General features: G+C 35.8%; 1 protein-coding gene across 1 annotated transcript in view; it reads right to left on the bottom strand.

Annotated features, from left to right (window-relative positions):
* Nucleotides 1-12482, bottom strand: part of LOC127968345 (zinc finger protein GLI2-like) — a 78224-nt gene that overhangs the window by 19080 nt on the left and 46662 nt on the right. Inside the window, exons 4-5 of the mRNA XM_052569496.1 lie at nucleotides 9936-10126; nucleotides 6427-6600 (exon numbers count right to left, since the gene is read on the bottom strand). Of these exons, the coding sequence (XP_052425456.1) occupies nucleotides 6427-6600; nucleotides 9936-10126 (365 nt within the window). The remainder of the gene's footprint in view (nucleotides 1-6426; nucleotides 6601-9935; nucleotides 10127-12482) is intronic.

Below are 12482 nucleotides of genomic sequence, written 5' to 3'. Positions count from 1 at the left end.
TCTCTCATGTCTCTTCTTTGAGTATTCACGGAGTTACAGTTCATTTTAATGAAATGTTTGTACATGACGATCAGCGGAGACAAAGACTGTAGACAGCGCACCTTGTTTGTTATCTTTATTTTATAAGTGCACAAAGGTTTTTTGTTATTATGTCTGTATCCAAAAAAAACTAGACCCTTTACAGATTTGATAGATGTATTGCTCTTATCTGTACGATTAAAACTGAAAGTGTAATTTAAGTTCTTTTCGGGGTTATCAGGAGAAAATGACTCAAAACGCATATATGCGTTAATCGACTTGAAAGGGTTAATTGCCAAGTTCATAAATGATGTCACTGATTTGGGGGGGAAAATACACAAAATGACATATTTTCAATGTAAAAGTAATTGTGGCTGGATTTTTTCTTTTTTCTTTTTATCACAGTCTTGGGCATTTCAAAGATTAGTAGCAACAACATTGGCTTTGATGCATTGTAAGTTTTTGTGCAGCATTAGATTTAATTTTTTCCTCCCTAATTTGTTGTTGGTGGCTGTTTTTGCCCCATTGACTTCCATTATAACGACATTTTTTGATTGCAAAGCCATGACACCATATAATCATGCACTCTTGATTGTTTGTGGTTTTCCCTTTTGGGAAGAGGTAACATTTGTTATTTTTACAGTTGATCACTAGGTGGGACCATTAACCCTTTAGATAGGCCTGTGCAAAAAAAGGCTTAGTTTCTGGCTTGTATATGGAGTTATATGGAGTATAACAGCAAATTATAGTGTGTGTAATAGAAAGAGAGAGCATACTGCTAACATGAACAGCAGTTCACCATCTGATCAGGTGATCAATACTTCTGTTTGATTCTCTTTCTCTTGCTCAGGAGAATCTCAGCGTGTCATTTCTAGTTTCGCCCAACACTGAGCTATTTCAGGAACTGTGTGTGTGTGTGTGTGTGTGTGTGTGTGTGGAGCACGACTGCATGATCGATGGTCTCACACACCCTCTGCGACTCACGGCTCCGCAGGAAAGAGCCGGACCCCATCAATAAGAGCTCAAGACTGATTCCTGGCCACGGAGAACAGAAAATACTGTACGCAGATAACAAGACTTCACTGGGAAACTGGCGTCCCTCCAATATTACACAGATAGTGAATTCATAACAAACTTTAGGAAAAAACAAAAACAAAAAGGCACCAGTTTTGGGATAGTATCTGTTTCTTTCTGTTCTTTCTGTATCTTTGCAGATCACTGTTTTGAGCAGTTTTTGTTTTTTGTTTAAGAAAATGGTTTTAAAGTTCATTAATACTTAGTAATAAAATGACATGTTATATGTTAAATATTATCAGAGAAAAAATATTTTAAGAATATTCTTTAAAAATGTTTTTTTTTTATATAAAATATTTGCAATAATAAACAATTTAAATAAATTATTGTATAACATTAAATATTTAAATAGTTAAAATATTAAGTAAAATATATGTTTTACAGTATTTAAAAATATCTAAATATTAGTTTAAATATTACTTAAAATTATTTAAATAACACACACACACACACACACACACACACACACACACACACATATATATATATATATATATATATATATATATATGTATATATATATGTATATGTAAATATTGTTTTAAATAAAATATAAAACATTTTAAAGTGCCTAAAAAAATGAAAGTTAAAAAATGTAATAAAAATCAAGTCAAAGCATACCTGAAAAGAGACTCGTTGAATTCAAGGCAGAATAGAATTACTGTAAAAATAAACTGGTTAGGTGAACTGTCTTAATCGACTCCATCTCAAACTCAGCATGACCTCATTTTGATTTGATTTGAGATAATTAATCCTTTCCAATAAATTACCGTAATTACCCAGATAACAATCAAACTCTTGCAGACCTGACTTTGTTTAATGAGGGTAATTTACAGAAACGATTCTGATTTGAAAAGGAATGTGTGTGAAAAATAAGTGCAGGTTTGCTTTTCTACGGCTCTCGATCGTTTTATTAAGATCAGCTGGAATTCAAAACACTTTCTGAACGATATAGTTATCATCAAATATCTGCAGCTAGCTTGCTAACTTGTGTAGAGTATGTTTCAGACTGATCTGTTTGCTATTTCACTGGAGAATTACTGAGACAACTGCAGCGAACTCAACAGGTGCAAAGCATTACCCCCGGTGTGTGTGTGTGTGTGTGTGTGTGTGTGTGTGCGTGTGTGTGTGATTAAAGGTTATATCCAGAGACTCTGGCAACCGGACATCCATAATGATTTCATCACGTGCCATGCCAACACAAGCAGGATTACACAAATCATTTATTTGTGTGTGCGTGGACTGGTTCCCCACAGACCGCAGTGCTAATAAATAATCCCTCAGCTTTGCTGTTGTGGGGGTCATTACTCTTAGCATGAGCTAATGGTTTGCTGTCATGTTCAGGCATCGGTCGGAGCTCCTAACACGTCTTTAGCGCTAAAAGCCGCCTCAGGACCCAAATCCAGAGAGAACAAACACTAAAAATACAAAAGGCCAAGAAAACCAAACATAAAACTCACAACATCAATGTCTTACTGGAGTCTTTTGGAGCCACTGATGTGTGACCAAATGTGGATTTGGCCTCGTTCTGGTGGAATTTGCATTATCATATTGGCCAAACGTATCAGGAGCGCTCAGCGATGGCAGCGACATTTGTCTCTGTTACACCTTCACCTCAGTGGAAATGAAATTTTTAATGTGATTTTTCCCCCCTATAGAGGACAGATCCGCTTTCAGATACATATTATCTGCTAAATGCATAAATATTACACACATTTGAGTATGTAGTAAGCCATGTAATTGTGTTCTGATAACATGCACCAAAGGTTTGCATTTAGCTAAAATTCCTATGAATAAACTTGAGTTTTTGGAGGTGACAATGTCCAAGCTTCAAAAAATTAGGCATACATGTACACAAGGACAATATCAGATTGCACACCAAATTTGAGCAATTTCCACCAATAGGTGGCGCTATAGCAAAAATCTGAAAAGTTTAACCGCAATCAAGTTTACCCCAAAATTACCTCCCCTGAGCGTTCATTTATTTACTATAATAATAATCTCACAACCCCATAGAGGACAGATCTACCTTTAGAGACTTTTTAGTATGTCATTTAATTGCGTTTCGAGTCCATGCACCAAGCTTTCGCATATAGCTAAATTCATATGAACAAATATCAGTGTTTGGATGTGACAATGTCCAATCTTCACAAAATTTGCCACACATGCACAAAAGGACAGTCTGTAATTGCACACCAATTATAAGCAATTTCCACCAATAGGTGATGCTATATCTTAAAAACTAAATCTTTTTTTTAAAGTTTCCCTGCAATAATTGTTCCCCAAAATTTACCACAAAAACAACTGTATCTGCAATATTCACAGAACCTTATGCTGAATTTTTCCAATTGTGGCGACACTCTATTTATTTTGAACCTTACGATTGCCAATAACTGTGGCTGCTCTATTGTTAATACAATGTGTTCTTTGGGTTAATCATGACCAAACAACATATAACCATGGAAAATAAGGTATTTTTAAACTCCAAAATAGCTTTTACAACCTTCTAACTGCTATGAACAAATATGGGTTTTGGATGTGACGATGTTTGAACTTCACAAAATTTGGCACACATGGACACCAGGACAGTCTGAGATCACACACAAAAATTTCCACTAATAGATGGTTTTATAATAGAAACAAATTAAGAAAACTGTATAATATATATAGTATATATATACTGTAGGTGTTATCAAGTTTACCCCAATATTTAGTACAAAAACAACTTTATCCGCAATTCATATTACACATATATGAGTATGTAGTTAGCTATATAATTGCATTTCGATATGCACCAAGCGTTTGCATGTAGCTAAATTCATATTAACAAATGCACGTTATTGGATGTGACAATGTCCAAATTCGACTAAATGCGGCACACATGCACATCAGGACAATCTGAGAACTCACACCAAATTTCAGCAATTTTCACCCATAGGTGGCACTATATGTGAAAAAAATTGAAAAACTGTAACTGTAATCAAGTTTCCCCAAAATTTAAGACAAAAACAACAGTTTTCGCAACATCCACAGGACTTAATGCTGAATTTGGCCAATTGTGTACATTTTTTCCACTTTCCTAATCTGTTTGGATCTAATGCTTGCAATATTTTTGAAATATTTTTGATGGTTACACTAATTCTCGCTGCTCCAGTGTTTATACAGTTAGTGTACCTCTAGGTTAATTGTGACTAAACGGCATATAACCATGGAAAATATAGTGTTTTTTCAAACTCTAAAGTTGCATTTAGAAACTTCTAGCTGGCTTTGCTTGACTTATCATATCTCTCATTCTCTTTCTATCTCTTTGTAACTGACTCACGCTGTTTCCCGTCAAAGCGCGGGACACGCTCCACTGTCAGCGTCCAAACACATCTGTGTAAAAGCTGTCGGGAAGCATCAGCGGCTCTGGACGGGACGCAGATCAAAGCCAGATGGAGTTAGCTCAGCTAAATGAGCTATTCATTCATGTTGCTTCAGCAAAGCCCGAGATCTGCGTGCACACACGCCTGGACGTCACGCTAAAGAGCGCGAGCGGACCGAGAGTGTTTGTTTTTCAACTCGGATTGTTTGAAGGAGACAAATGTTTGTTCTATAGAGAGCCAGAGACCTACAGTATATCACCATGTGTTTGTTTGAAATAACACCTCTGTCTCTCTGTGGAATATTATTCACAGCGGCTCGTCATGGTATTCTCACTCTGACTGATTCACAGAATAGCAAAGAACTGTGTTAAATACAGAAGAGACTTAAATAAGCACAACATAATCCACCTGTTAATAATGTGATGCTTCACTGACTGTGATTCAGATGCACAAAAATTCCAAAAGCAATAAATCAATAATTATGAATATGATAGCATGACTAATGTTCTTTACAATATCTTTAATTTACCAGGCGTGAAGTGATGAGTTTTTGCTGCGTGATAAAACATAAAAACAGCCAATCTCATGATATTTTATGCTTAATGTTTAATGAGGAGCCAAATTTTGGACCAATAAAATGTCAAAAGGGGGCGGAGCTATCCAGTGGAATGCACATAAACAAAAAAGCTAAAAATCTACTACTTGCCCGGTCACTTGGTTAGTTAAGGCAAAATACTTTTTTTTTTTTTTTTTTATTAGTAATTTTTGTATGAAATTGTATGACCAGCTCCGGCTTCCCTATTTTGAACTTCACAGCTTGTTTTACTAAAGAGCAGTTATGGATAATTTGGTCCAATGCATTATTCCCACAGAATAATGTACACTTCCTGTCTGTCCTAAACAGGGGAACTAAAATAAACAAAACAAAACAAAACAAAAACAATAAATACATACATAAAATTGGACTACATAGTAAAAATACTTATGTTATAATTTATAAAATAATTACTTATTTTATTTCAGCTAGTTGCCAAAATAACCAGTTACTAAGATAACGTGAATAAAAATAAAATTAATTAAAACTATATAGATATATAAAAAAATCTAAAATGAATAAAAATGACAAAATACAACTAAATGACAAAAATCTTAACTAAAAAAAAAAAAAAAAAAAAAAAAAAAAAAAATATATATATATATATATATATATATATATATATATAAAATAAAAATAATTTAAAATATTAATAAAACTATAACTGTACTAGTACTCTTATTTTTTTTAGCTAATATTAAGCTTAAAAACTAAAATAACTAAAACTAAGACTAAAATTAAAGTGAAAAAAAAACTAAATTAAAAAAAACATTAAAAATGACAAAAACAACAAAATTACCAAATCTTTCATTAAAATTAAAATGACAACAGAAAATATGAAAATAAAAATTTAATACAAATATTAATAAAAACCATAACAGTACTAGTACCATTTTTAGTTCCATTTGAGTTTAAAAACTAAAAAAGCTTAAAAACTGTTACTGATAAAAGTGAATTTTGCATCCGATGAGCCATTTAAAAAACTAAAATAACAAATACTAAACCTAATATAAAAATGAATAAAAACTATATAGTTACATAAAAAGACTACTAAAACTTTATCAATAGAAAAACTTTTCCTTTAAAGGCAATTTAGGAAGCACTGGATGACAGAAAGCTTCCTTCGAGAGGAGAAATGTCAATTTACTGTTATTTACTGTAAATTATAAAAATGTTTCCACTTCCAAAAACGGTATACTACAGTAAAATTACATGAAATTTCCAATTCTGTTTTTCACCGTATATAGTAAGGGAACTTACTGTTAAGGATTTAACAGATTTTTACTGTTGCATTTTACAGTATTTTACTGTTAAATTCGCTCAGTTTTTAAAGTGTTTTTTTACGGTGCATGCATGTGTATCTCTGGGACTCACCGTCCACCGGAGTGAAGTATTCGGGCAGATGAGTGGCTCCGCCCCCCTGCATCAGCAGCTCTCCGTACGGGGTCCTGTGGCCCGTCATCAGATGGTAATAGTCTGCGGGGGTCGCACCGGGAGGCGGAGGGGGCAAACCGAACAAACCTCGCTCCTTCAGGTGCTCGTGAGCCACTGAGAGAGAAGACAGAGTTAAAGAGGCATGCATTCATGGAAACAAGAATAAATCTTCAGGATAATCACAACTATGAGCTCATTAACATATGACCCGCCCACATCTCACATTTCACTGATGGTTATATATGCTCTATATAATATATACAATCTTGATTCTTGAATCACATTTGCATCATACACTTCCTCAGTTTTCAGAAACTGTGATTTATAAAATGTATACATTATTTTAGTATTATTTATATAGCATTATAGTATTATATACTATTTTAGTATTTTTTTTTTTTTGATATTGTGAATTGGCTTTTATTTTGTATATATTTTTCAGCTTTTATTTTAATTTTAGTTTAGGATTTAATTTTATTACAGGCTTTTGCCATTTTTATTAGCTTTTTTAAATAATTCATATTAATATGAATTCTTTAATAGTAATTAATATTAGCTTTAATATATTTTAAGTTTTAGTAATTTTAGTACAATATTTAACATTCAGGGTTATTATTTTTAACTTACTAAAACTGATTAACTGAAATTCTTACCATTAAAGTAAATAAATAAATTATATACTAATGTGTGTATATATATATATATATATATATATATATATATATATATATAAACTTAAAGTACTAAAATAACTAAAATAAAAATAAAATTAATAAAACTATTCAATCATTTTAAAAAACAAACAACAAAAAAAAAAAAACTAAATTACTAAAACTTTAGAATTGACACGAAAGCAGAAAATAAATAAATTATTACAAATATTCATAAAAACCTAATTCAATAAAAAATTTATAGTCTCTCAATGACTATCATCTCTTAGTAATTTTGTGCTTTTTTGTCATTTTATTTGTATTTTTATTTTAAACTTTATTTTTATTTTTAAGTACTATTTAAGCTTAAATGTGATTGAATTTATTACATTTTATTATGTTGCACTAACTGAAAAAAGTTCAAGCCTATTTATTATTTCAGATTTATTTCAAATAACAAAAAACATTTTTAAATAATTTTAGTTACAAAACACTGATGCAGCGTCAGCCAATCAGAACAGACATAATTTGCATATAACCTCAAAGTCTAAAAAACGCAGTAGAAAAATAGCCATGTATATAATATGGAGGAAAATGATCATCTGTTTTTGCTGCAAGAAACATTAAGCAGCTTTATAAGTGAAGCTCTACAGACTCACTAAGCACATGTTGACATCTGCACGTACTAAACGTCTTATAAAAGTGTCAGCAGCAATCAGAGACACAGCTGAAGAACAGGTTACAAGCGCTTTAGACAGAAACACGCTCCATGTAAGCATGCAAACCCATTGAATGCTGGTCGATGCACTGCAAGAGTGTCACATAACACCTTTTGAGGATCTCCCAGCATGCACTGGGCACTTGCATCAACTGAACAACGAAACATTACCTTATAAAAACTATCCTTCACTATAGAAATAACTCGCTCTGCCAATGAACACAATCAGAAAGCGTCCTGGATTCTCTCCCAAAGACTCTCATTTCTCTAGATTCTGACTTGAATAACAAACACGCTCTTAAAATAGGAGCCAGAGCTAGCGGCGGGTGTGCGTCGGGCTGAAAGCGGGTCAGATGCGTCTGGAAAGCGTTCAAGGCCTCGTCTACCCATCCGCACTCGCTCGGGCTCCAATAGCCCCATTTCTCTTTCTCGTGGTTGTTTTACGTCTTTATCGCTGTCGGGATCTCTGGCGCGCTGCTTATTTAAGTTTAAAGGTGCAAACACATTACGGCTGACAGACTGTGGAGCGTGATTTATATGTCATCCGTCGGCCTGTAATTGAGGAGAGAGAGGCCTGTTGTCGCTTCGGGACGGAAATCAGGAAATTCTGCCTCGCATTCATTTCCAGAAAGACCCTCGAAGGGCAGATCGCGGGGACGGGATAGTTTCACGTGTTTGAATGCATTTGAAAGTGGCCAAACCCAAATACATACACACACACACACTCAAACAAAACAGCAAAATTACAATCATTAGATATTAGTTTAAAAAATGTGGCATTTGCAAACCCTCGGCTGAGGTTCAATTAATGTTAATGCAATGTTTTTGAAAGATTTAATGGCTTTTATGCTCTCACAGAGGTTGCATTGATTTTTACAAAAATGCTATAAAATTATTAGAATTTCAGACTGCTGTTATCTTTGTGAATATCTGTTGAAGTGTAATTTATTTCTGTGATGCGCTGCTGAATTTCCAGCATCATTCCTCCAGTCCTTCGGAAATCTTTCTAATTTGATGATTTACTGCTCAAGAAACATTTCTGATTATTATAAATGTTGGAAACAGTCGTGCTGCACAATATTTTTGTAGAAACAAAGGTGATGCATTTTATTTTTCAGGGTTCACAGATGAATAGAAAAGATCAAAAGGGCATAACATTTTGCAAGATTATAAATGTCTTTACTGTCACTTTTGAACAATTTAATGCATGCTCGCTGCACACAAATATTAATTTCTTTATTTTTTTAAATGAATAATTAAAAAAATGGTAAATTTACTGTAGTCATTTAAATTTGTTGCTAATGTATAAAAAATTGCAATAAAAACGAGTTACACGTTTTCAAAATATTTTGGTACTTATTTTATTTTAATTTAATTGAAACACTTTTTTTTTTTTTTTTTTGGACAATATTGGAGTTTTTTTCTCCTAAATTTTTTAATTGTGAAAAGAATTTTTATAGTAAAAGAAATTACAAATTGCAACATTTTTTTTGATAATTAAAATACATATTTATTATTGTTTTATTTCATTCATATTTATTAGTTATTATTACTTAATCCAAATCTACAAAAAAAGAATAAAAACAAAATAATAATTATTATTACTAAATATTAGAATATAGTAATATTTCACTGTAAAAAAAAAGCAATACATATTTATTTTTTAATATTTATTGATATTTATTATGATTATAACTACATAAAATGTACAAGATAAAAATTAAAACAAAATAATAATTATTACTAAATATTATAATACAGTAATATTTCTCTGTACAAAACCCCCCAAAATAAGACATATTCTTTATTCTATTACTTATTGATATTATTTTTATAACTAAATACAAATTTACTAAATAATAAATAAAAACTAAACAATAAAATAAAAAATTATTATTACTAAATATTATAATATAGTAATATTTCTCTGTATAACCCCCCCCCCCAAAAAAAAAAAAAACATTAAAAAAATATATATATTATTTATTGATATGTAATAATATAGTTGTTTTTAGTATGAGTATTTAAGGAAGCTAGTGAAGTGATGTAAAGCGAGTGCGGTGTGCTGGAGTGTGACTGACCGTCGGCTGGACTCAGTCCTCGTGCGGCTGAGATCATGGAGAGCGTTGGGCTGCTGTGAGCCGAGCGAAGGTAATGCTCCACGTGCGGAGAGACGTACGAGTGAGCCGGGAGGAAGCTGGACTCCGATCCTGGAGACAGACGGATCAGAGAGATGTCCGAGATCACCGGGCTGCCCCCCAAACCTGCAGCGCTGGACACAAACAGCACACAGACAGAATCAGCTTCAGAGATTTAAACAACCGGCTCGTCATTTCTCACGCTCTAAACCATCATAAACGTCTCTTCTCCTCATCCAGAGTGCAAAGAGGTTATGAGGATGCATGATTCGAGGAACACATTTTATTGGATTTTATCAAATTTTGATTACGATGGTCATTTTCTTTTTCGCCATATTGATACATAATCACAATATTTTGCATTTTTATTGTATTTGCATTGAATTACATTAAATTATACGCACATACACACACAATAATGAATAAATTGCACATTCTAATACTTACTTTTATTATAATGTTTTATTTTACAGTTTTTTTCAATCGCTAACAAGCGCTTACCCATACTTCAGATACTTTTTCTAAACTCTTAACACAGACTAACACCTACAAAACACAATTGGCCAAATGGATAATTTTCTTCTCAAAAACACATTTTGTTAAATATATACTAAATCTTCATTTCAAAATAGAACACATCTTTCTCTGCACACACAAACTTTACCAAAACACTGGAAATCTGACTCAAAATTAAATTATTCTGTCAAAGAATAACACTTGTTTTCACCTCTCAAGGTACATGCAGTCAATCAAAGTACACCAGGTTTTAAAATACTGGCTATTGTTGACATTACAAAAACTGCATAGACTTTTCAGTCTCAGTTTTACAGGTATTTGCATGCAAAACATGCAATTCACTGTTTTACACTAAATTTCTTGGTTAGGGACTGTATGTCCAAATGTACAGTAATGTTCACATTCAAAAGCATTCCAGTAAAAAGCTATTTTTTTCCTTTACTGTTTACTGCAGGAGGTACAGTAGAAACACGGTATGATAGAACAGAAAAGGTTTGACAGTATTGCCTACAGTGAACAAAATATCCATGAAACACATAAGAGCATTCTGAACAAAAAAACAACAACAGCAAAAAGCCCAGATAAAAAAAAGAGAGAGGGGGGGGGGGGTAAAATAAAAACAATCTCTCACTGCTCCTCTCATTGCTCCTCTCACTGCTCCTGCTCCTCTCACTGATCCTCTCACTGCTCCTCTCACTGCTCCTGCTCCTCTCACTGCCCCTGCACCTCTCACTGCTCCTGCTCCTCTCACTGCTCCTGCTCCTCTCACTGCTCCTGCTCCTCTCACTGCTCCTGCTCCTCTCACTGCTCCTGCTCCTCTCACTGCCCCTGCACCTCTCACTGCTCCTCTCACTGCTCCTGCTCCTCTCACTGCTCCTGCTCCTCTCACTGCCCCTGCACCTCTCACTGCTCCTGCTCCTCTCACTGCTCCTGCTCCTCTCACTGCCCCTGCACCTCTCACTGCTCCTCTCACTGCTCCTGCTCCTCTCACTGCTCCTGCTCCTCTCACTGCCCCTGCACCTCTCACTGCTCCTCTCACTGCTCCTGCTCCTCTCACTGCTCCTGCTCCTCTCACTGCCCCTGCACCTCTCACTGCTCCTCTCACTGCTCCTGCTCCTCTCACTGCTCCTGCTCCTCTCACTGCTCCTGCTCCTCTCACCGATCCTCTCACTGCTCCTCTCACTGCTCCTGCTCCTCTCACTGCCCCTGCACCTCTCACTGCTCCTGCACCTCTCACTGCTCCTGCTCCTCTCACTGCTCCTGCTCCTCTCACTGCTCCTGCTCCTCTCACTGCCCCTGCACCTCTCACTGCTCCTGCTCCTCTCACTGCTCCTGCTCCTCTCACTGCCCCTGCACCTCTCACTGCTCCTCTCACTGCTCCTGCTCCTCTCACTGCTCCTGCTCCTCTCACTGCTCCTGCTCCTCTCACTGCCCCTGCACCTCTCACTGCTCCTCTCACTGCTCCTGCACCTCTCACTGCTCCTCTCACTGCTCCTCTCACTGCTCCTGCACCTCTCACTGCTCCTCTCACTGCTCCTCTCACTGCTCCTGCTCCTCTCACTGCTCCTCTCACTGCCCCTGCACCTCTCACTGCTCCTGCTCCTCTCACTGCTCCTGCACCTCTCACTGCTCCTCTCACTGCTCCTGCTCCTCTCACTGCTCCTGCACCTCTCACTGCTCCTGCTCCTCTCACTGCTCCTGCTCCTCTCACTGCCCCTGCACCTCTCACTGCTCCTCTCACTGCTCCTGCTCCTCTCACTGCTCCTGCTCCTCTCACTGCTCCTGCTCCTCTCACTGCCCCTGCACCTCTCACTGCTCCTCTCACTGCTCCTGCACCTCTCACTGCTCCTCTCACTGCTCCTCTCACTGCTCCTGCTCCTCTCACTGCTCCTCTCACTGCCCCTGCACCTCTCACTGCTCCTGCTCCTCTCACTGCTCCTGCACCTCTCACTGCTCCTCTCACTGCTCCTGCTC

This window comes from Carassius gibelio, chromosome B11 (genome assembly GCF_023724105.1).
Source record: "Carassius gibelio isolate Cgi1373 ecotype wild population from Czech Republic chromosome B11, carGib1.2-hapl.c, whole genome shotgun sequence".
NCBI lineage: Eukaryota > Metazoa > Chordata > Actinopteri > Cypriniformes > Cyprinidae > Carassius > Carassius gibelio.
This window is presented reverse-complemented; position numbering and strand designations above follow the sequence as displayed.